Source organism: Dipodomys spectabilis, unplaced genomic scaffold (genome assembly GCF_019054845.1).
Source record: "Dipodomys spectabilis isolate Male_0828 unplaced genomic scaffold, ASM1905484v1 ptg000517l, whole genome shotgun sequence".
NCBI classification, from domain to species: Eukaryota; Metazoa; Chordata; class Mammalia; order Rodentia; family Heteromyidae; genus Dipodomys; species Dipodomys spectabilis.
The window spans coordinates 426173-451132 of NW_024871194.1; the positions used below are offsets into that span (position 1 = coordinate 426173).

The following is a 24960-nucleotide window of genomic DNA, read 5'->3' on the forward strand; positions in this document are numbered from 1 at the left end:
ACTGTGGCTCAAGTGGTAGAATGCTAACATTGAGCTCAATAGTTGAGGGACAGTGTCCAGGCCCAGAGTTCAGGCCCCATCACCAACCAAAAAAAAAAAAAAGTGAGAAATAAAAAGCAACTCACCAGAGATCCTCTCATTCCTTTATGCTGTTGACAATGAACAGAAGGTTCTGGAAGCATGGCAGGGAGAGAAGGCAAATGAGGTAGTCTGGAAAGGACCTATGTGATTGTGTCCCAGATTTTTCTTCTCAAAACATTATACACAGGCTGGAAAAGCATAAAGACTTCTTATGGGAGAAGTACTTTTCTGTATCAAGTAGAGCACGGTCCATAAATTGGTAGCTGGATCCTATAAAAGCAATTCATTTTTAGGTTAACATACATATAGAATTTGTAAAACCTAATGCTCCCACAAAAATATGAAATAAAAAAAACACATCCTATCTTCACTAAAAGTAGTTATTACTGAAATACACTTAGGCACATATGAAGTATTTTATTAATGCAAAGCTATCTTGGACTCCATTGAGCATTTATGCTCTACCTCATTCACTTAGATATTTAAACACCCTAGAAAGCATATGTTATAACTTCGTATTTTTCATCCAAAGTTATGCAGGAAAAATGTATATAAGACTTATTTCTGGTGTTCTAATGTTTCAATAATGGTTCTCAAGTGGCACATTTACCTGTACCCAAATACTCAAGAGTATTCTGTGCCAATGACTTGCAATTTACCATTTAACCATTTAAGGGCTTAATAATGATGCAACATGGCAAAAATCAAGAACTCTAATAACAACAGATGCTGGAGGGGATGTAGACAGAAGGGAACCTTACTGCATTGTTGGTGGGAATGTAAACTTGTTCAACCACTTTGGAAAACAGTATGGAGGTTCCTCAAAAGACTCCACATAGAGCTCCCCTATGACCCATCAATCCCACTTTTGGGCATTTACCCAAATGTTTACAAACAAGACCACACTAAAGCTACCAGCACAACTATGTTTACTGCAGCATTATTTACCATAGCTAAGATATGGAACCAACCCAGATGCCCCTCAGTAGATGAATGGATCAAGAAAATGTGGTATATATACACAATGGAATTCTATGCCTCCATCAGAAAGAATGACATTGCCCCATTTGTTAGGAAATGGAAAGGTTTGGAAAAAATTATATTAAGTGAAGTAAGCCAAACCCAAAGAAACATAGGTCCCATGGTTTCCCTTATTTGCATTATCTAGTATATGTATGAGTCAAGCAGAAAAGGTCAGATAAGGTGATGCTAGGAAAATGAACCCTAAGATATGTATTTAATTTTTTTCTTTCATGCATTTGTTTCTAACACATTTATAAGATTATTTCTTTGTTGCTTTGTATGTCCCTCCCCCACAGTATAACCCCTGCTTTCACTGTATTTGATGTCGGTATAATTTGTGGAGGGGAAGGGGAAAAACAAGTCGTTTAAATAAGGATATAGGTGGACCCATTGCAACAATAAGAAGTACAAGTTGTCATGTCGAAAACGAACTTTAAAACTTTGGTGGGGGGGGGGGAGGATTGGGTAGGGGGGTAGGGGAGGCTGGGAAGGGATGGGAAGGGGAAACAAAGGAGGAGGCTACAATGCTTGATAAGAAATGTACTCATTATCTTGCCCATGTAATTGTAACCCCTCTGTACAGTATTTTCACAATAAAAATATTAAAAAAATAATGATGCAACGTAAAATAGTGGTCATAGGAATAACAAAATCCCCACAAACCATCCTCAAGCAAGGAACCAGAAGATTAAAGTCTTACATGTTACTTAAACAATATAAACACAAAATACCAAGCTGAGGATACCTCAAATGTAGATCCATAAAACAAAACAAAAAACAAATTAAATAGCTTTGTCCTTTTGTTTGTACTTGTTGGATTATTACACAGGCAAAGCTATTATCTACAATGCTGTTTTTTTTAACACAATAATGCAGAATGGAAATTCTTAATATAAAATGAATTTTACACTGACATTTAAAGAAACTGAAAATCTACTCTGTAGACTTCAGTTAGGTTGTGTTAGGAAAGACAATATAAATCATTTAAAACAATGTTTGCACATTAGGATTTGGTTTTTCTACATCACAAGAATGTTTTCTTACTTTAAAAAAAAATACTGTATGCTCTAAGTGTCTGTATTCACAATGCTTGAGACCAGGAGTGTTACGAATGTCAGGGTGGGATATTTTCTTTATGCTTTGTAATTTGGACTATTCTTATATATATTAGTGACTGAACATCCCTCCTGAAAATTTTAAAATTTTCTATTTCAGACTGGTTTATTAGCAATATAATCTGTATTTAAAAGAGGGCATTGTAACTGGGCTCTGGATGTTGAAGGGTATAATCTGAGCTACTCAAAAGTCTGAGATCTTAGGATCACAGATTGAAGCCAGTCTGGGAGACTCTGATCTCTAATAAACTACCAAAAATAGCTGGTAGTGAGATGTGGCTTAAGTGGTAGAACATTACCTTTGAGCAAAAGAAGCTCATGGTCAGTGCTCAGGCATTCAGTTTAAGAGAGACCACTAGCACAGAACAAACTGGCACTGCATTACATTTAAATTATATTTTATCAATTGTTTGGAATACATGTTGTCAGTCTCTCTCATTTTAAGCGATGTAAAATAGGCTTAAATCGGAGAAATTGGAATTTGTCAAAGACCAAATAAATAAAGTGGAGTATATCCATGTAAGTAACATTTTAAAGTTGCAAAAGCCATAGGATACGCAGAGGATAAAAATTGGTTCAACATGTTTCTATAAGGTATTTTAAAGGAGTGCTTATGCTTTACTTATTTCAATTCCTAAACAAGTGAAATAATACTTCTGTAGGCAGATTGTGCCAAAAAGGATAACACTAGATAAAACTTGAGAATATGTAAAATCTACAATTCATACAACCTTGAGCAAATATATTACCTCAAGTTTGCTTTTGTAAGTTTTTTAATAAGGCCAAGGATCCTTGACTAACACTTCTTGAATAGGAAGAAGGAATATACTAGATCTAGCATTGGCAATTCCAGAGATGGCACATTTGGGGTAAGTTTGAGAGATCACATACTGGAAGTGATAGCAGGAAAAGCTGCATAAATCAATGAGAATAGATTTAGAGATTAGTACATAGACAGAAACTTTCAGCGGTGATAGTGATCCCTCCACACCAAACTCCAGCCACATATCCCCTGTGATAACTAGGCTCTGGCTCATTCCTCAGTCCAGTTGCCTACCACTCCTGAAAGTTGGTCTAAACTTTCCAACAGCACCAAGTGATTGAGATTGTTGGGGGAAAGAGTTCCATGTGAATTTTGTGCTCTGGGAAGTAGAACCGATTTTTGTTTAAAGCAAGGAAAGCTAAAAACATTTAACCCTTCCTGTGCTTTTCTGCCTTTGCTCTTTAGGGCTTGTCAGAGTTGATAAGGTCTGTTCTTTCTGGAAGGAGATTCCAATTCATAGGGGCCTTCCTTCAAACATTGCTAGGCTTCATTCCTAAAAATACAGCACCACCACACACTATTCCAATATCCTATGTAGAACTGTCTCTAGACAAAAACTCATGTACAAACATATTTGAACTGAAGCCAGAAGTGCTAAAAAGGCTAACAAGGCAGGAGCACAGCAGACACCTGTAGGAGAAACAACAAAGAACCCTAAAATACAAATGCAATATAAATGGACTCAAGGCAGGCACACACTGCACAATTTCACTAGAATTGTTACTGTGCTCATCTTAGAGCTGGGCAAAGTGAATAAAGTCACATGGGTTAACAGCAGAATCTCTTGGTCATGGAATATTAATGCACAGCTCCCGGCTCTCCTAGTCTGGAGAAATACCCAATTTGCTCTCAGAACTCTGGGAGCCACTTTCAGATGTCTGGAGGCACATACACTAATGGCAGTGCAAACTCATGAACCACAAACACATCATGAAGTCCTGACCAGAGGAACACGTGGAGGGCACGTCCTGCACTCAGCTGGGGCTTCTTACCTGACATCAGTTCCACAGCCTGGGATCCCTTCAAGTCATAGTTGTCAAGGTCCACTGAAGAGAGTCTGGGCGCCTGCCTTGGGGCTCCAACTATAGTACTTCAGAACACTTCCAGCAGCAAGGCAAAGGGAAAGAAGTTAGAATTTGCAAAGTGAAAACACCAACAGTGGGTGCGGAGGTATACACACAGCAGGTTCTTCTGCTCAAAAAAACCACACACCACAGAGAAGGAGGGAGCTATCCCAAACTCATTCTACGAAGCCAATATCACACTCATCCCCAAACCAGGCAAAGACCCAACCAAAAAGGAGAATTACAGGCCAATCTCCTTGATGAACACAGATGCAAAGATCCTTAACAAGATTCTAGCTAACAGAATCCAGAAACACATAAAAAAAATAATACACTATGATCAGGTAGGCTTCATCCCAGAGACACAGGGATGGTTTAACATACGTAAGTCAATAAATGTAATCCAGCATATCAACAGAGCCAAGGTCAAGAATCACATGATTATCGCCACAGATGCAGAAAAGGCCTTTGATAAAATTCAACATTCATTCATGCTAAAAGCTCTGGAGAAAATAGGAATAGAAGGAACATTTCTAAAAACAATAAAAGCCATTTATGACAGACCAATAGCCAATATTATACTTAATGGGGAAAAGCTACAACCAATCCTCCTAAAAACAGGAACAAGGCAAGGATGTCCACTGTCTCCACTCCTCTTCAACATAGTCCTAGAACCCTTAGCCAGGGCAATAAGGCAAGAAAAAGACATTAAAGGGATCCGCATAGGGAAAGAAGAAGTGAAACTATCCCTTTTTGCAGACGACATGATACTATACCTCCACGATCCCAAAAACTCCATCCCCAAACTTTTAGAAATCATAAGTCACTTCGGCAAAATAGCAGGATACAAAATAAACCCACAAAAATCAGTTGCCTTCCTATACACTGATAACGCACAGGAAGAGAGGGAAATAAAGGGAGCAACCCCATTCACAATAACCTCCCAAAAAATAAAATATTTAGGAATTAACCTAACCAAAGATGTAAAAGAACTATTTAATGAGAACTATAAAAAGTTAAAGAAAGAAATTGCAGAAGACACTAGGAAATGGAAAGACCTCCCATGCTCCTGGATAGGCCGACTTAATATAGTAAAGATGGTGATACTTCCAAAATTAATATACAAATTCAATGCAATTCCTATTAAAATCCCAATGAAGTACATCACTGAAATACAGAAAACAGTCCAAAAATTTATATGGAACAACAAAAGACCTAGAATAGCCAAAACAATTCTAGGGGATAAAGACAATATGGGAGGGCTATCCATGCCGAACTTCAAACTCTACTACAGAGCTATAATCACAAAGACAGCATGGTACTGGCACAAAAACAGACCCGAAGACCAATGGAACAGAATAGAAGATCCAGATATAAATCCACAGGCCTACAGCCAGCTGATATTCGACAAAGGAGCCAAAGACATACAATGGAAGAAACACAGCCTCTTCAACCGCTGGTGCTGGGAAAACTGGGCAGCCACATGCAGAAAACTAAAAGTGGACCCCAGCCTATCACCATGCACCAACATCAACTCAAAATGGATTAAAGACCTTAACATTAAACCTGAATCTCTGAAACTACTGCAGGACAGAGTAGGAGAGACACTTGAACTAATAGGCACAGGAAGGAACTTCCTGAACAGAGTCCCAGGGTCACAACAAGTTGGAGAGAGACTCGACAAATGGGACTACCTTAAAATAAAAAGCTTCTGCACAGCTAAATCTATCGCAACTAAGCTAGAAAGACAACCAACTAATTGGGAAAAAATATTTACCAGCAATATATCAGACAAGGGGTTAACATCCTGTATATACAGGGAACTCAAGAAACTAATCCCTCCCAAACCTAACAAACCAATTACTAAATGGGCAAGGGAACTAAAGAGGGACTTCTCAAATGAAGAAATAAAAATGGCAAAGAAACACATGAGGAAATGTTCATCATCCCTGGTGGTGAAGGAAATGCAAATAAAGACAACCCTGAGATACCACCTTACCCCAGTCAGAATGTCCCACATCCACAAATCAGCCAACGACAAATGCTGGAGGGGATGTGGAGAAAGAGGAACCCTATTACACTGCTGGTGGGAATGTACACTTATACAACCACTTTGGAAAGCAGTCTGGAGGGTCCTTAGAAAGCTAAAGATTGACCTCCCTTACGACCCAGTCATACCACTTCTAGGCATCTACCCTGAACAACAGGAACCAATATACAAGGACACGTGCACCTCCATGTTTATTGCAGCACTGTTCGCAATAGCTAGGATATGGAAACAACCTAGGTGCCCCACCACAGATGAATGGATCCAAAAATTGTGGTATCTATACACAATGGAATATTATGCAGCCATTAGAAATGACAAAATAATGGCATTTGCAGGGAAATGGATGGAGCTAGAAGGAATCATGTTGAGCGAGGTAAGCCAAGAACGAAGAGACAAACGGTACATGGTCTCCCTCATAAGTGGATGCTAAATCCAAAATGTTAGTGATACGACAAAACTAACAGGACTTAAGAAACAAAGAACTCCCGCTCATCTGGTTGAACCACTACTAAATATCCTCATGCTGCTGATCACAAATATGGTATATAACATGTGAACACTGTTATATATTACAGACTGTGGTAGACAATTTGCTCCAGGGAAGTTAGAATGAACTTGTGACTTTGAAATTATGTAATCATTTAATCACAATCAAAAAAAAAAAAAAAAAAAAAAAAAAGAACCTCGGGGAAGGGAGGGAGGGAGGGGATGGTAGGGGGAAAACAATGGAGGGGGGTAACAATGTTCAAGAGGAAGTGTACTCATAACCTCACTCATGTAACTGTGACCCTCTGTATAGTAGCTTTACAATAAAAAAAAAAAAAAAAAAAAAAAAAAAAAAAAAAAAAAAATGAACAGGGAAAAAAAAAAAAAAAAAAAAAAAAAAAAAAAAAAAAAAAAAAAAAAACCACACACCACTTTCAAAGAATCTGTGCTCCAATGGAGACTAAAATTCCCACAATGTGGGGACACCCTAGAGAAAGTGGGCTTGGACCAGTGTCAGACCCTAGATCTGAGGATGCCTTGATGCATGGTGTCCTTTGTCTCCCAACTGTGGCAGCTAAAAGGAGTTTCTTCCTGAAAATCAGTTTGCCTCCTGAAACGTTGTGAGACTAGCCAGATAATGGAACTGTTTTGGGAACAGTTCATAATTTCATATTTTAATTCTTAATTATAACAGTGCAATAGAGGTTATGAGACTCTGTTGCTTATGCTTATATTTTTGCTTAACACATATGTCTCGCTGACTCTAAATTACTGTTTTGCCTTAAATTTTAGAATATCTCCCCTCTCACTTTCAAAAGGTATTTATAGCCACTAAACTGATTCTCGGACCATTTTCCACTGTGCTAATGTGTACACTGGAATAAAGTAGCATGATTGCGAAGTACAGTAAAATATTGTGTCAATTTAGATTTCTTGAAATCTAACAATTTCTCAGAAATTTCTAAATTCCATCTATGAACTCTTAAGGAGTTGCTGGTTATTTGTTTCTGAAATTTGCCTTTAAGTTTTTTGTTTTTTTCTATTTGCTGTTGGTCCTGTTGCTTGAACTGAGAGCTTGGCCACTGTCTGTGAGCATTTGCTGAGCTCTACTTGCCTTTCCTTTAATAAATTTCTTCAACTAACTACTGAAACATTCCCTTACAGGGAGTTTCTTAGAGCCTGGTATGTCACCTCCATTACTCTTTTAAAGAGAGGGTGGTTTGTGGGGATCAGAATGAATGTGGGTTTGGGTAGAGCCATGAAGTGAAGCTTGAGTCTTTGTCCCAAACCAGTCTGTTTTTGTCATTCTGTTTTGCATGTCCTACTGTGTATTTGAGTTCTTACCTCTTCTCTGATACTGAAAATTCCTCTCAGTAACTCTAGGCTACATATCTACAGGACTTCAGACTTGTCTTCCCAGAACCAATCCATTAGACTATGGAATAAATCTTTTGCCTCCCTCCCTCATATCAGAGATTCTATGCTTCTTTCTTAAATGTTTATTGTGATTTTTGATGATCCTTTACACACATGATTGGGAAGGATTGGGTGGGAACTTTCATGCCTGATATTCAGTCCTTCAGTGTATGGGTTTTCCATGCCTCTTTTGTGGACCTGAGCTATTCCTCATAAAAATGGAGATTGTGGGGCATATCTGGATTTACATGAATGCATGTAATAATATATTATTATAAAGATAGTAATGTAAGTAAAAATGAATAATATAAATATAATAATAGTTTCTTTCTGTAAAAGTAAATTGAGAGGCAAGAATAGGATCAAGTAAACACTGGGTTGCTTTCAAGATTTGCTGTCTAATGTAGTTTTCCTTGTTCAAGGTTACATTTTTTGATACATTAATTTTTAAGTGTTCTATTTTTATACTACTATAAACAGAACTGACTCCCTATATTAGTTTTAAATTGTTCATTGCTCAGAATGTAAGTCCAATTTATTTGCGGGGGGGTCCGGTTGTGGGGCCTAAACTCTGGGCCTGGGTGCTTCCCTTAGCTCTTCAGCTCAAGGCTGGCACTCTACCACTTGAGCCACAGTGCCACTTCCAGTTTTTTTCTTTTTGCTTACGTGGTGCTGAGAAATCGAACCCAGGGCCTCATACATGCAAGGCAAGCGCTCTCTACCACTGAGCCACCTTCCCAGCCCCAAGTCCAATTATTTTTATGCATACATTATACACTGTTACTTCATTGAACTCAGTTACTCAGTTATTAAACATAATAAATTTTAGTGAATCCTTGTGATTTTCTAAATAAAATGTTAGCTTTGGGAGCCAGTAGCTGCTGACTATAATTCTAGCTACTCAGGAGGCTGACTTTGGAAGCCAGTCTGGGGAAAGAAGTACCTGAGAATCTTATCTCCAATTGACCATCAAAAGCAGAAGTAGAGCTGCAGCTGAAGTGGGAAAGCTGTAACCTTGAGTAAAAGCTCAGGGACAGCACGCTATCCCTGAGTTGTAGGCCCAGGATGGCACAAATAAAAAGACAATGTTATCTGCACAAAAGATAATTGCACTCCTTCCTATCTACCTAGATACTTAAATTTCTATCGTCAAATTGACCTTGCTAGCAACTTTAAAAGTGCAACTTCAAAGTGGCAAGAGAAGACCTATTTATCTTCTTGCTGATTTACTTCACTGACCTCTCGTCATCATTCTTCCTTATCCACTCTCTTTCCTATAATAATTTTAACCTATTTCATTGCACTGTTTTTGTAAATGCTTCTATAGTATTTTGCCCTCAACATACTGAGTTCCACTAATACTAGCTTGACTGTTGTCTTGTTTGTGAGAGAAAAATGGGAGCCTAGTAGGCAGACATCTCTACAATTACAGTCATGGAGAGGAGATAGCTCTGTACCTGTTTCCCACTTCTCTGTGGAATTTCTGTCCCTTGGAAAGGGAGAATGTAAGTAGTTAGTTATGTGGCAGATATGGTGTTTTGTTTTAAATTATGTTCTTTAAACACCAAAAAAGGTCTTTAAAAACTCAGATTTCTTAAAAAGCTTTAGTGTTTTCTTCATTTGCTGTCTGCCCTTAGGCTACATCCAGACTGTAAATGGTAGTTGTGGTAGTTTATAAATATTGGGTTATTCCCCATGTATTTCATAAACCCCACAACCACCACTACTAACCTACTACTGCCCATTTTAATTCTTGCTAACCTAACTAGGAAGTGCAGGTCTGAGTCACTTCACGGGCAATGAGTCTGAGAACATCTCTGATTCCGAACCTTAGTAAGCCAGAGCAGATATAATGGGTGCTTAGCTTTTGGTACTGTAAGATAAGCTCCCTGGTCTATTTCTTTTTCTTTTTTCTTTTTTGTCAGTCATGGGTCTTGAACTCTGGGACTGGGTGCTGCTGTTCCTGAGCTATTCAGCTCAAGCCTAGCACTCTACCACTTGAGCCACAGTGCAACTTCCAGTTTTCTGGTGGTTAATTAGAGTCTCATGGACATTCCTGCTGGGGTTGGCTTTGAACCAGGATCCTCAGAACTCAGCCTCCTGAATAGCTAGATTACAGGCTTGAGCCACGGGTACCTGGCTGTTGTGTTTAAGAACACATTTTTCAATGTGTTGCTCTATTCTCTAGTCCTAGAATAGTATGTGGCATTGAATGGAAGATTTATCCATTTTGAATGAGTAAATGTTTGAAATGATATTGCTTAAGTGGAAATTTAGGGGATATAGTGGACAGACAGGACTGGAAGAATTGTTTTCTGAGATCCCAATGGAATAGCCTGTTTTATGTTCAAGTTTTTTTCAATTACACTTAAAAATACTTCTTTCCAAACTGTTCAGATCTCTTAATGGAGCAAGATCAAGAACCCAAAAGCCCTCCCCAGCACAGAAGTAGTTTGATGTTAACAGTGGCATCTCAGATTAGAGAAGAATAAGTAGCGCCTGCAATAGGTAATGTTAGCACACCAATCTGTTCTTAACTTCAGTCTGACTCTCATCTTCATTCTTTAAATGACTATTCATTCCACACCCAAAATCCTACAACTTCATTCAAAGACACTTTACTTCATATCTCTGTTGTGTATACATCCCAAGTTTACCAGGCATCTTGAACATTCATTATCTAGGTTACAGCTTTTAATTCCACATATGCTTATCTTCATTTTCTTTCCACTTAGTTACTTGTAATCAGATCTTAGAAAAATAAGGGCACTTCTATCCATAAACTTGGTATCTTGCTGCATTTAGTCTAATTCCAGAAACTGAATTTGGGGGACAAAGGCAGTCAGGCAGCCAGCAAGATTAAAGATAAAATTGAAGTACATATAATGTGTGTTTCATTGACTGGCACGGGGGAAAAGGTCTGCTGTGGGGTTCTCCAGGGTGTATCTATTTGTTGAGCATGCCTATTTGGTGGCACCATGTGCTCTGAGCGAATGAATTCAAAGATATGTGAGAGCTTAGAAATGATCAAATTAACAAGGGACAGTATGTGAGTGCATTCATTGCACATGGGCATACACATGCATGCGCGCACACACACATTCGCATGCACACACACACACATACACCCATACACCCCACTCCTAGGTGAGGGATTTTAAAAAAGATATCTTCAAAAGCAAAGGCTAGAGGGAGAAAACAGTAAGGGATTGAAGAGCTCCTATGACTCTGCCTGCTATTAAGCTGTACAAACCTATGTCTTCTCTACTGGGAGATTGAAACATGAAGAATGTGGCCAAAAGATCATCTAATTGAGTCCCTTGCCATGGGGAGATGCTTTCATAAACAATGTGTTGAGGGGCTGGGAAGGTGGCTCAGTGGCAGAGCACTTGCCTTGCATGCATGAGGCCCTGGGTTCAATTCCTCAGCACCACATAAGCAAAAAGAGAAAAGCTGGAAGTGGCGCTGTGGCTCAAGTGGTAGAGCACTAGCCTTGAGCTGAAGAGCTGAGGGACAGTGCCCAGGCCCAGAGTTCAGGCCTCACAACCAGACCCAAAAACAAAACAAAAAAAAGAATGTGTTCAGGAAGCTGGGCGCCAGTGGCTCATGCCTGTAATCCTAGCTACTCAGGAGGCTGAGATCTGAGGATCACGGTTCAAAGCCAGCCCAGGCAGAAAAATCTGAGACTCTTATCTCCAATTAACCACTAGAAAATCGGAAGTGGCACTGTGACTCAAGCGGTAGAGCGCTCGCCTTAAGCTGAAGAGCTCAGGGATAGTGCCCAAGCCCAGAGTTCAAGCCCCACAACACACGCACGCACACACACACACACACACACACACACACACACACACACACACACACACAATGTGCTCAGGGCTGGGAAGGTGGCTCAGGGTAGAAAGCTTGCCTTGCCTACATGAGGCCCTGGGTTCGATTCCTCAACACCACATAAGAAGAAAAGAAAAAAAGCTGGAAGTGACACTGTGGCTCAAGTGGTATAGCACTAGCCTTGAGCTGAAGAGCTGAGGGACAGTGCCCAGGCCCTGAGTTCAGGCCCCACGACTGGACCCCCTGACTCCCCCTGTCCCCTGCAAAGAAAAAGAATGTGCTCAAGCCAGGTGCCAATGGCTCTCTCTTGGCTTATAATCCTAACTATTCAGGAGGTTGAGATCTGAGGATCATAGCTCAAAAACAACCCAAGCAGGAAAATCCATGAATTAATCACCAAAATTCTGGAAGTGGAGCAGTGGCCTAAATTGGTAGAGCACTAGCCTGGACCAAAAAGCTTTAGAACTGCATTCAGGCCTGGAGTTCAAGCTCCAGGACCATCACAAAATGAAACAAAAAAGGCATGGGTTATCTTTATAACAATAATAAAGGAGAAACCAAACATAATGTTGTGTACCTATAGTCCCAGCTATTTGGGAGTCTGAGGGAAGACCACTTGAGCTCAGGAGATTGAAATCAACCTGGATATCATAATGACACTCCTACCTCAGAGTCATAATAGGAAGAGGAGGAAGAGGAGGAGGATCAAGTAGTAGTAGTAGTAGTAGTAAAGTATGACATGACACAAGTTTGTAAATGCAATGCCCACAGGAAGAAAACAGGTTATATAAATGTGTAAATTAGGTTACATGCAAGGAAAGCCAATAAGAAAATCATAAAGACAAACAACATGTAGCCTCAGTCTGGAAGGTAGTGGGAATAGTGTGTACTATGGAAATCTAAAAAGTTCTTAGACAATCAGATAATTGTCACTGGAGAAGGAAAGCACAGGCTGTTGAATCAGAAAATCTAGATGACAATTCAAATTTTCCCTCATTCATTTTGTGACCATGAGCAAATATGTGAAAATAAATTTTAAAAAGCAGCACAAAACGAGGTGGCTCATACCTGTAATTCTGGCTATCTATGAGGCTGAAATCTGAGGAGTGAGGTTCAAATCCAGCCTAGGCAACAAAGTCCATGAGACGCTTATCTCCAGTCAACTAAGAAAAGGCCAGAAATGTAGCTGTGGCACTAGTGGTAGAATGCTATCCCTCAGGAAAAAAGCTACTGGCCTTCAGTTCAAGCCACAGGATTAGCACCAAAAAAAAGCAACATGAAAAGCACAATCCATGTATTGATTATCAAAATTCATATTTTGAAATCCTAATATCAGTATCTCAGAATATGATGTTGTTTGGAAATAGTATCATTACAGATGTAATGAAGATGAGATCACTAAAGTAAACTTAAAAAAATTACTGAGCTGGGCCTCAGTGGCTCACACCTATAATCCTAGCTACTCAGGAGGCTGAGATCTGAGGATCCTGGTTCAAAGACAGCCTGGGAAGGAAAGCCAGTGGAATCTTATCTTTTTACATTTTACTACCAAAAATCTGGACATGGAACTGTGGCTCAAGTGGTAGAGCACTAAGCATAGGGGCATCACCCAGATCTGGAGTTCAAACCTTAGGAAACACACACACACACACACACACACACACCTTAGGAAACACACACACACACACACACACACACACACACACACACACGGTAGATGCAACAGTGACTCTCTTTTGCCTGCCCATGTCCCTAAGATGCACTTCCATGGGGAGACTGAAGGAATGCTGAGGAGGGGAGGATATACTCAGTGAAGACAGTATGTGGACAGAGAGGAAGACTAGACAGCAATGAAGAAGTGATGCTGCCTTCAGGTTCCCAGGGAGCCCCTGAAATGATTATATGTAAGGTGTATCATGTTCCAGGAGAATCAGAAGCAGAAGAACAAGAGGCTAAGTAAAGGGGTGATGTGGGGTTCTGTGCAAGCCTGAACTTGTAGGAAAGGCTTGAGTTGCAGTGAACAAGCTCTCTTCCTGCCCCATTCAGGTTGGTCACCCCTCTAGCTTGCTTTCTCTCTGAAGAAATCCACAGTTGTTGAGTGCTGAGGAGCAGAGCCCACAGCAAGCCAAGGAACCAGGGAAATGGTAAAATGGTCAGAGGGAGTTGGTCAATGGGTATCATCAGCACCCACACAAGCAGCGGTGGTTCTGAATCTACACCAAACATGTTTCATGGCCTGTATGCAGAGCCCAAAGAGAAGGAAGGGTCCATAGGAAAAATTTTTGTGTGGACCAATCAATCCTGGGGCTTGAATTCAAGCTTTTGTGCTACCACTTGAGTGTCCTACCACTTGAGTGACACCTCCTTTTCTAGCTTTTGGGGGGTTGCTTAATTGGAAATAAGGGCCCCTAGTCTTTCCTGCCCCAGCTGGCTTTGAACCTTCATTCTCAGATTTCAAACTCCTGAGTAGCTAGGACTATAGATGTGAACCACTGGCATCTGGCTTAGAAAGGAATCTTAATCAAGGCAGGAAATAGGCTTTTAATACCCTTCTTGCTGCCAGTAGTGGCTTGGACCACAGATACCGATGTCAGCTGTCCCTGAGAAGATTAATACTTATTTTGTGTCTTCAAATCTACATGGATGGCTGGAGAGGAAGGTGCACTATATTCATCACGTAGGAATCCTTTTGTTTGTATTTTGTGAAATAGGATCTTACTATGCATTGTATGATGGCTTCAAACTAAACTACATAGTCCAGGCTGGCCTCAAACACTTGATCCTCCTGCCTCAGCCTTCTGAGTGTTGAACTTATTGGTACATACTTTCACTTCTGCACTATGCAAGAATTTTTTTTTTCTAGTCCTGGGGCTTGAACTTTTGACCTGGGTTCTGTCCATGAGTTTTTGTTCTCAATGCTAGCACTCTACCACTTGAGCTACAGCTCCACTTCTGGTTTTTGAGTGGCTCATTGGAGATCAGAGTCTCACAGGGACTTTCCTGCACAGGCTGCGTTTGAACTGTGATCCTCAGATCTTAGCCTCCTGAGTAGTGAGGATTATAGGCATCAGCCACTAAATTCTTCACACAAGCAAGTGAGGAAAAATGACTGCTTTTAACTGAGGTAGAGCATGTCTCTGTGGCTCACACATTAGCTAGGATTACAGAAAAGAGCCATGGGCACCCGACATGAAATGTGCATGCTTCTATTGGATGTAGGCATATTTGTATTGGTAAAACGTACCTTTTTCTCATTGGGCATTGGTGGCGTAGGCCTATTTCTTAACTACTCAACTAATCACCAAAAGGCCAGCAATGGAGTTGTGTCTCAAGTGGTAGAGAATTAACGTTGAGCAAAAAATTTCAAAAAAGCTTAGGGACAGTACTCAGGCCCTGAGTTAAAGCCCCAGGAATAGCAGACATACATAGACACACACACACAATGGAAACACTGCAAAACATATTCAGAACATCACCATTATACACACAGAACAACTAGGTTTCCAGGAAAAAAAAAAAAAGGCTGGGTGCTGATACCTCACACCTGTGATCCTAGCTATTCAGGAAGCTGTCTGCAGATTGTGGTTCAAAGGCAGCCTGGGCAGGAAAGTCTGTGAGACTCTCATCTTCTATTAACAACCAGAAAACGAGAAGCAGAGCTGTGGCTCTAAGTGACAAGAGTACTAGACTTGAGCAAAAGAGCTCAGGGACAGTGCTCAAATCCTGTTCAAGCCTAGTCAGTGGTGAGCAGAAGCCACAAGCAGGCACATCTCCTTTAGCAAAAGGTCCTCTGGCAGCCCATCATAAATCCGGCTAGGTCCTGCTGATACTGTTTACTGGATTAGTTGACTAAGTAACTCCATATACAACATCTCCTTGTGACTTACAGAGCTACTTTGGAAGGTTCCAAGGCCTGACTGATGTGGACCCCAGGGGAGGGGAAGACAACTGTTGTCTGAGCCACTCAGCCTATGGTGATGACCAGTTCTGCCCTCTCCACTGGGCAGAGCCATTCTACACCCAGCTTTGACCCTGTGCTGTATCTTGCAGGCTCCATTAAAGCCAAACAGTTGTGGCACTTTTAGGAACATCCATTATCACAGAGACTGGATGCCAGTCTGATCTAAGGATCAGAGTTCAATGTCAGCTCAGGCAGGAAAGTTTATGAGACTTTTTATTTGTCATTCGTGGAGTTTGAACTCAGGGCCTGGGTGCTGTCCTTGAGCTCTTTTTTTCTCAAGGCTAGTGCTCTACCACTTTAAATCACAGCTGGTTGTTAATTGGAGATAACTGCCCTGCTTTGGCTGGCTTTGAACCTCAATCCTCAGATTTTAGACTCCTGAGTAGCTAGAATTACAAGTGTGACCCAACAGAGCCTAGCCTGTGAGACTTTTATCTCCTATGAACCACCAAAAAAGCCAGAAATGGAGGTATGGCTCAAATGGTAGGGCACTGGCATTATCTTGGACACAAAAGCTAAGGGAGAGCTCCCAGAGCCTGAGTTCAAGCCATAGTATCAAGCACAAGTGCATACACATGCAGGTGCATGTGCATACACACACACACACACACACACACACACACACACACACACAATTAACAGTGAAAAAAAATGAGAATGATCAATGATAGGTTGAGTTGTGAGAGAACAAGGAAGGTTAATTTGGAGGCAAATGAAGTAGTCACCTGTGATGGTTAATCTTGAGGATGAGCTTAATTGGGATTGATTTGATTGGGTTTAGATGCTCCTAGCTGATTAGTAAAGCACCAATCTGGGAGAGTCTGGGAGTTTCCATAGCAGATTAACTGAAGCAGAAATCCCTCCTGCATTTGGGTGGCACCATCCCACAGGCTGGCTTTCCATATGGAATTGAAGCAGTGGGGGGGGGGGGGGGGGCGGGGGGGGGGGAGGAAGAGAATCCTGCAATCCAGGCTTTCTCTTTCCATCTCTTACCCCTCCCCCTAACTCCCTGGCCATCATGTGTTGTTCTGCTCTGCCATGATTGCCTGAAATTTGCGACACTGAGCAACATAAATCTTTTCTCTCTTATTTCTGTCAAGTAATTTGTCATAGCAACAGCAACAAAATATATGACTACCACAAAACCCAATCTTTCTCTTCTCCTTCCACCTCTTGTTTTGCTTATTTATTTTTTGCTGTTTCTGGGACTTGGAATTCAGGGCCTGAGCACTATCCGTGAGCCTCTTTATACTCAATCAAGGCAAGTGCTCTACCACTTCAGCCAAGTTTCACTTCCATCCTTTTCTGAGTAGTTTATTAGAGATTAGAGTCTCACAGACTTTCCTGCCCTGGCTGGTTTGAACCATCATCCTCAGATCTTAGCCTACTGTGTAGTTAGGATTACAGGCTTGATCCACCACTGGTGCCTGACTACCTTCCACCTCTTCCTCCATCTTCCTCTTCCTCTTAGTTCTTCCTTCTCTCCCCCCCCTTCCTTCCTCCTGCTTCTCCTCCTCCTCATCATGCTAAAAAAGTATAGACTTTACCAGTGAATGAGACACTCAGCCCAAGATTGCCATCTCTACTCAATGAAACAAACAGCTGACTTTAATGGGTTGCTGACAATATGCCCCGCACCAACCCACCCTTTGCTTTGTGAACTTGCTAATAAATCCATGAGATAGGTAATAATTATCCTTGTCTTACAGACCAGGCTACTGGAACACACAGCAAATGATTGGCCAAGACCAAGATCACAAAACTTGAATCTTGGCCCCCAAAACATCACAATCCAACTTTAGTCGTGAAGATGAGCCTCAAACCCAGGCAGACTCCTCACCAAACAGAGCCATGTACTTAATCACACCTGTGGGTGTTGTTGATTGCTTGCTACAGGAATGTGAGGGTAGGGGATGACAAAGGCCACACACAAATGGAGTATTATTTGAGGGTGAGCTTTGCAATTGTAAATACCAGGATAAAAGACCCAGCTCTAGGTCTTACTAACTTGTGACATCATAGACAAGTCATTTTAATTTGTTTGCCTCCATTTCTATATCTGTAAAATGGAGATAACCAGAGAAGAGCAGGTTCCCAGCATGATGCAGGTGGCTCATGCCTGTAATCCTAACTATTCAGGAGGCTGAGATCAGAGGATTGAGGTTGAAGGCCAACCTGCAAGGAAAGTCTGTGAGACTCTTATCTCCAATGAATCACCAGAAAGCAAAACTGCAAAGGCTCAACGCAGTTGAGCACTAGCACGAAGCAGAAGAGCTCAGGAACTGTGCCCAGGCCCTGAGTTGAAGCCTGATAACCAAAAACAACAACAAATGGGCAAGTTCCATTCTTGTGTTTAAGATAGTATATTAAGGCTTAGATCTGAGGATTGATGTTCAAAGCCAGCCTAGGTTTTGAATCCATCTGACAGATTTTTCTCCAATTAACCTGCAAAAAGCCAGAAGTACAGCTGTAGCTCAAATGAGGGCCAGTTCCAGGTAGCTACCCACTGCCTTTGCTCCAACCTGGCATAGGCCCAGCACAAACTGATATTTGGTAGTAAGAAACTAAACGAGTGAACTTTACAAGGGTCTTGCCTCCTGCCATCCTTTCTTGTCCAAGCCCTTTCTGGCTGACATTTAATTCTCTCATCCTGGGAAAATAAGTATAAGATGAGCCATATAAACCAATTGTAAGTGTACACTTCAGTGGCTTTAAGTACTTTCACATTTCAGGCAACCTCACTGATACCAACCCCTAGAACTTTCTCGATACCCCAAACTGAAATTGGGAACCAATTTATTAGCAGCACCCATCCATCCCTTTCCCCAGCCTCTTGAAGCCCACAATTCTACTTCCTGAGGTTGTTGACATGAGAGCATTGCATTTCAAAGCCAGCCTGGGCAGGTGAGTCTGAGACTCTTATCAGCAATTAACAGGAAAAAAAAATCAAAACAGAAAACACAAGTAGAGATGTGGCTCACATGGTAGAGCACCAATTGTGAGCAAAAAAAGACAAAACAATAAAAAATATGAATGGGGCTGGGGATTTAGCTTGGGGATGAGCACTTGCCTGGCAAGTACAAGGCCGAGTTCCATCCTCATCTCTGAAAATAGCAATGACAACTATGCACAGAGACCTATTCATGCCTGGAGGTAAGATTTAATGATAATCACTACCTCATCCTTCTTTAAAAATATCAGGTGGGTGCTGCTGGCTCACACTCAGGATGCTGATCTCTGCAGATCACAGTTCGAAGCCTGCCTGGGCAGAAACTCCATCAGACCCTTCAGTAAATTATTCAGAAAAAGCAGAAAATGGTGCTGTGGCTCAAGTAGTAGCCTTGAGAAAAAGAAACTCAGGGATACGTCCCAGGTCCTGAGTTCGAGCCCCAGGACCAACAACAAAAACAAGACTATGAGGTCCTGAGTTCAAGCAACCGCATGCACATGTGCATGCATGCACGTTCTCACGTACACACACACGTGTACACACACACACACACACACACACACACACACACACACACACACACACAAAGTCTCCAAGTCTCTGGGGCTGCCTCCAGGCAGTCCCGCTAAGCTAGGTGCTGGCGGCTCACATTTGTCATCCTAGCTATTCAGAAGATTGACATCTGAGAATCTGTTTCAATCAGTCCAGGCAGGAAAGTTCATGTGACTCATTTCCAATGAGCCACCAAAAACCTGGAATTAGAGCTGTAGCTCAAGTGATACAACTCTGAACACATAAGCTCAGGAATATTACCCAGGCCATGATTACAAGCCCCAGGACTGCCACCAAAAAGTACAAAAAGACCCACTAGCTAGTAAGCAAGAGAGCACACACTGTATTCACTCCTACACCATGCTCCCCCTGGCTCATACAGGTCTAAAAGAAAATGTTTGTTTGTGCCAGGGCTAGAGCTTGAACTCTGGGTCTGTGTGCTGTCTCTTAACCTTTTCCCTCTAGGCTGATGCTTTACCACTTGAGCCACAGCTCCACTTCCAAGGGAAAGAAAGTTAAGTGAAAGAAACAAAAAAGAAGAGGTCAAAAGGCTGTACATGCCCAATAATGAGATAGCCTTGGGCACAATTCCAGAAATCTAGCTGGTGATGGGGATCTCAAACAAGTTCAAGCCCCAGGACTCCAGTTTCCTTATGGGTTCCTGGGATGACAGTCCTACCTGGGCCTACAACCGCCAACCACAGTATAGTTCTCTAAAAGTCCCCAGGAGAGTAACTGTGTGTTTTAGTTGTTTTGCTTTATTTTGGGGACTGGTCCTAGGGCTTGAATTCAGCCTGCCTGCTGTCCCTGAGCTTTCATGCTCAAGTTTAGTGCCCTACCACTTGAGCCACAGATACACTTTGTTGTTTTTGGGTGGTTAAATGTAGAAAAGAGTTTCATAGACATTCCTGCCCAGGCTGGCTTCGAATCATGAGCTCTGTTCTCAGAATCCTAAGTAGCTAGGATTACAGGCGTGACATCCTGATGCCCACCTAATTAACAATATTCTTTATTAACCAGAGGTCCAGTAATCCATAAGGCCATGACTGAAACATGGGCTAGTAAGAGACCCCAGGCTCTCACCCAGGATCCATCACTCTGGAGTGGGGGGTGAGCTTCCTGAGGAGCTCCTGAATCTTGCCAGCTGCCAGTTCCAATCCTCCAGCATATGGCCAGACCTGATAATCGACTCTGGGTGAGGAGAGCTTAACCCTGCCTGCAGACCCTGGGCTAGTTAGTAGCCTTGGCTACCAGCTGTTCTCCAGTGCTCACCTGAAGTTGAGAAAGAGGAGAAGTCTCAAAGAGGGATCTGGGCTCAGTGACTCACCTCCTTTCCCCATTCCATTGTGGTTGTTGTAGAAACAAGAGTCTCACTCAAGTCTTTCTCTTTCTGACTCTGACACAGGTATGAGATGCAGAAGGTCAGGCATATGCAAAATACAGAAGACACACAATTCAAACATAGTCAGGGACAGCTGCTACAGGACATACTTCCAGCTGCCAAGTTCATCTCAAGTTATTGACTAAAGCATTTGCTAAGCTCCAACTGATTAGCCCTGTGCCAAAGAGCCCTCTGTGTTCAAGATACCAGAATGGCCAGAGAGCAGCTTGACACCGAGGAGAAAGGAAAACCATCAACCTCAAAAAGTCAGCCTCTTCACTTGAGGCCAGCCAACAGTCAGTCAAGTCAGACCCAGATACACGAATTACCCACTTCTTATGGAAACAGAAAAATCTTGTAAGCAAGTCTGAAATGTCCCACTACATGAAGCAATTCAAACATGCATAGAGTCGCCAGGAGATTAGAGTGATGTGACTGAGCAGGAAAATGCTAGTCAAAGCCATGTGTCAGTGGCACATAACACATGTTATCCTACTGCTCGAGAGACTGAGATCTGAGAATCCTAGTTCTAAGCCAGCCCTGGCAGTAAAGTCTGTAAGACTCTTATCTCCAATGAACCGCCAAAAAGCCAGAAGTGGAGCTGTGGATCAGGTGGTAGAGCACTGGCCATGAGTTTAAAAAAACTAAAGGATAGCACCCAGGCCCTGAGTTCAAAACCCAGGTTCTAAACACATGTGTGCACATGCACGCACGCGCACACACATATACACACACACACACACACACACACACACACACACACCAAGACAAAAATACTAATTTAGTCCAAATGCATATACACAGGCGAAGGTACATGAATAACTTTCAAAGAGGCAGACACAAATATGATCACAGTTTGGAATGCAAAATATACCACATCCCATCAGTTCAGAGAAGGGAGGTATGTGGCATTCCACCCTCAGGGAACTGCACTCTGGGACATTCTGAGGGATCCCTACACCAGGACACCTCTGTACTCCTGGAGAGTCAAATGTGGCAAATTCTTCAAGAACCAGAAATTCACCTTTTACCCCATCCAAGGGACCTGAAGCTCCAAAAGAATCTTTGCAGTCACTCCCCAAGGAATCCACAGGACCTGAGAAAGAAATGGGATGGGGGAAAGCCCACTAGGGAGAGGGGAGCAGGAAGGCCTAGAGGTCCCTGTGCAAATGGTAAAATGCGAAAGAGACTGACCTGAGCAGACGCACCATGATCAACAGGTGGGGGTGAGGGAGGGCAGCAGAGATGATGAGGGAACCAGTCCTAAAGAAGGCATTACACCCTGGGATACAGGCAGATGCAAACAGGGTACTTCCCAGAAAGAGAACCCTGGACGAGGTTAGGGGACAGGAGAGGGCAACAGGAAGGAGGACTGAGTGTAATGTACGGAAATTAGAAATAAGAGTCACAGACTGGACACGAAGGGCCCTGGCTTCTAATTCTGTCTCTATGGAATGGGCAAATCCCTGTCCCCAGAGCCTCAATTTACCTCACACTGGGGGCGGTGGGCGGTGGGGGGGGGGGGGGAGTGATGGGAAGAAGCGCAGACTTTTTCTGGTGCTGCTTCTGAGGACACCGACAGGGGATGGAGAAGGAGCCGCAGACCAGCGTTTGAGGAAGAGGGGCACAGCATTCCCGGCCCCAAAGCACCGAGGCACTCACCTGCGGGGAGCAGCGCCTTTCCTGACTCCCCTTTCCTGACTCTCTGGCTGCAGCGGGCCTTACAGAGCCCACAGCCCCACGTAGGGCAGGAAGAGCAGGACCGCCAGTACCAGAGCCGCCTGCAGAAGCCCCTTCTCCTCCCCGCAGCCCTGCACCAAGTCAGGCACCCAGCCGAAGTGGCGCCGCCTGGCTCCAACTCCCAAGCCTTGCAGCTCGGAGCCGGACGATGCCACTGAGTCATTCACAGGTGCAGGGGGAAGTCGCCGCAGCCAACGTCAGTGTTGGGCATTGTGGAGCCACCAGACCCGCGATTTCGGATACCCCCACTCGCGAGCTGCAATGGTACTTCCTGCTCCTCCATGACTCCCCCGCCCACAGGACGGTGAGAAGGGGGCAGAGTTGGGTTGTTGGGCACTAATTGGTAAGCGGATCGCTGGAGATCATGGTCCATTTTGGAAGGGTTAGAGTGCTCTCCAGGATCCGGTCCCGGCCCCCTCTGCTGCTATGAGCTATGGTCCGGGAGCCGAGCTCCTTGGACTTTGCAGATAGTGCTGGAGCTTGGCTATCACTGCCCAGCCCCCTCTGGTCTTGAGCTGGGCCTGAGGACACCAAGACCTGCTTTGACCCTGGGCTGTCAGTGTCTGTTGGCAGTCTTCCCACCTCAGGCCCTCAGCCTCTCCAACTACCTTTCCACCTGCACTGGCCACCTTATTCATTCTCCATTCGAAGTTGAACTTTTTTGGCTCCAGGCTGATGTTCTGCGGTTGAGTACTTGCTGATGATGTGCAGGGAGCGAGACAATCCATCGAGGCACAGACGGTGAAAGGTGGACAAAAGAAGTTTACACTATTTACACCAGAAAGGGGGTCGGTCCTGAGACTATCTTGCCCTGGGCTAGATACCCAGAACCAAGAGCAGCCTCAGCCAGCAAACCTCCAAGCCTCCAATGGGCAGTCCTGACCCCCTGACCTTTACTAGTTGGTCTGCAAACCTCCAGCCCCGGTCCTCCGAAGCTCTGAAGCTCGGGAGGGGAAGGCTTTTCCCTTTCTTACCTTCCTCCCCGACATGCAGGCCTCTCCACTGTCCACAGCCTGCCCTGCTCTGCTCGGGGGGCGCCTCTCCACAGGCCTCTCTCGAGGAAGGTCCCGGATGACCTCCCAAGAAGTCCCAAATGGCCTCTCGAGGCTTGCCCGGCTCTGCCGTCTCTCCCTCCTCTCCTGCTCCTCTCCTCCCTCCACGGTAACTAACTCACTAGCCTCCCTCTAACCTCTCCCTCAGGACCCTGGTCTCCTCTCGCCTGTTTTCCCCAGGGCTGCTCCCGGTTTCCTCCGGCCTCCTCTCTCCTCAGGAGTCTCCTGGGTTTTCCCTTACTCCCCTAACCGCTCCTCGGGCCCCTGGTTTTTCTCCTGCTTCCCCCAGGCCTTGGAGCCCGCAGCCTATATATATACCCAGATAGGCTACGCCCCTCCCCCACTAACGGTTTCAAACCGCCATTCAAGCTCCTCCCCCAAGCTGCCCCCTCTCCAATCCCAACCGGCAGCTCACCATGTAGGACTCAACGCACCACACCACCCCCTCCAATAGCACATCCACCCCTTTTTGAAGGCATGCCCCACCCGTTCCGGTGACATGTCCCGCCCCTTTCCGAGGCATGGCACGGGGGCCCTGTGGGGGGTGATGTCAGCCTCTCAAAGCGCTGCTCTCTCAGGTGGCCCAGTCTGTGGAGCTGTGAGGCTCATCGTCCCCTCCATGAGGCCCCATGGGTAATTACAGAGTCCCTCCTCTTCTTCTGGCTTTTGGGTAGTTAATTGGAGATAAAAGTCTCAGAGACTTTTCTGCCTAGGCTGGCTTCAAGCCTCCATCCTCAGTTCTCAACCCTCTGAGTAGCTAATATTGTGTGAGCCATGGGTACCCAGCAAATTTGACTATTTTCTCATATCTCATGGATGTGTAAACAAAGTATAATTTTTATATCTGGTTTATTTCACTTACTATATTTTAAGGATTCACTCATGTTGTAACATGGGTCAGAATGTCATTCCCTTTTTGAGACTGAATGGTATTGCATTGGATGGATACACCACATTTTGTTTATTCAGCCATGGCCATTTAGGTTGTTTATACCTTTTCACTACTATGAATAATGTCATGAATAATAATACTTTTATATTGAGCAGAGTGCTGTAACAGAGCAACCAGAGGCATCCTTTCATAAGAAACCCAGATAAACTGTGGGAACTCACCTGTGGCTTTTCCTCACATTAACAATCCATGAGAATCCTTACAGCCTGTGAGGCCATATGATGTGACTGATTTACTCCTTTTGCTTTTCTCCTAATTATGCTGATCTTAATATTTTCCTAAATAAACAAATAAATATCCAACAAGTTGACAAATAGGAAGGGCCTTTGCAAATTTGCCCTGCTCTTCTCTAGAAACTTCTTCCTCTAAACCTTTGTATGGACTTGGATGCTTAATGGCTCCTGCCTGTAATCCTAGCTACTCAGGAGGTTCACATCTGAGGATTCCTGTTCAAAGCCAGCTTGGGCAGACAGAGCTTAAAGA

General features: G+C 43.3%; 1 protein-coding gene across 1 annotated transcript in view; it reads right to left on the reverse strand.

Annotated features, from left to right (window-relative positions):
• Positions 1-22846, reverse strand: part of LOC122099527 (zinc finger protein 717-like) — a 41077-nt gene extending 18231 nt beyond the window's left edge. The window contains exons 1-2 of the mRNA XM_042670071.1: positions 22717-22846; positions 21693-21829 (exon numbers count right to left, since the gene is read on the reverse strand). Coding sequence (XP_042526005.1) covers positions 21693-21829; positions 22717-22846 — 267 coding nt within the window. The remainder of the gene's footprint in view (positions 1-21692; positions 21830-22716) is intronic.
• Positions 22847-24960: the final 2114 nt, after the last annotated feature.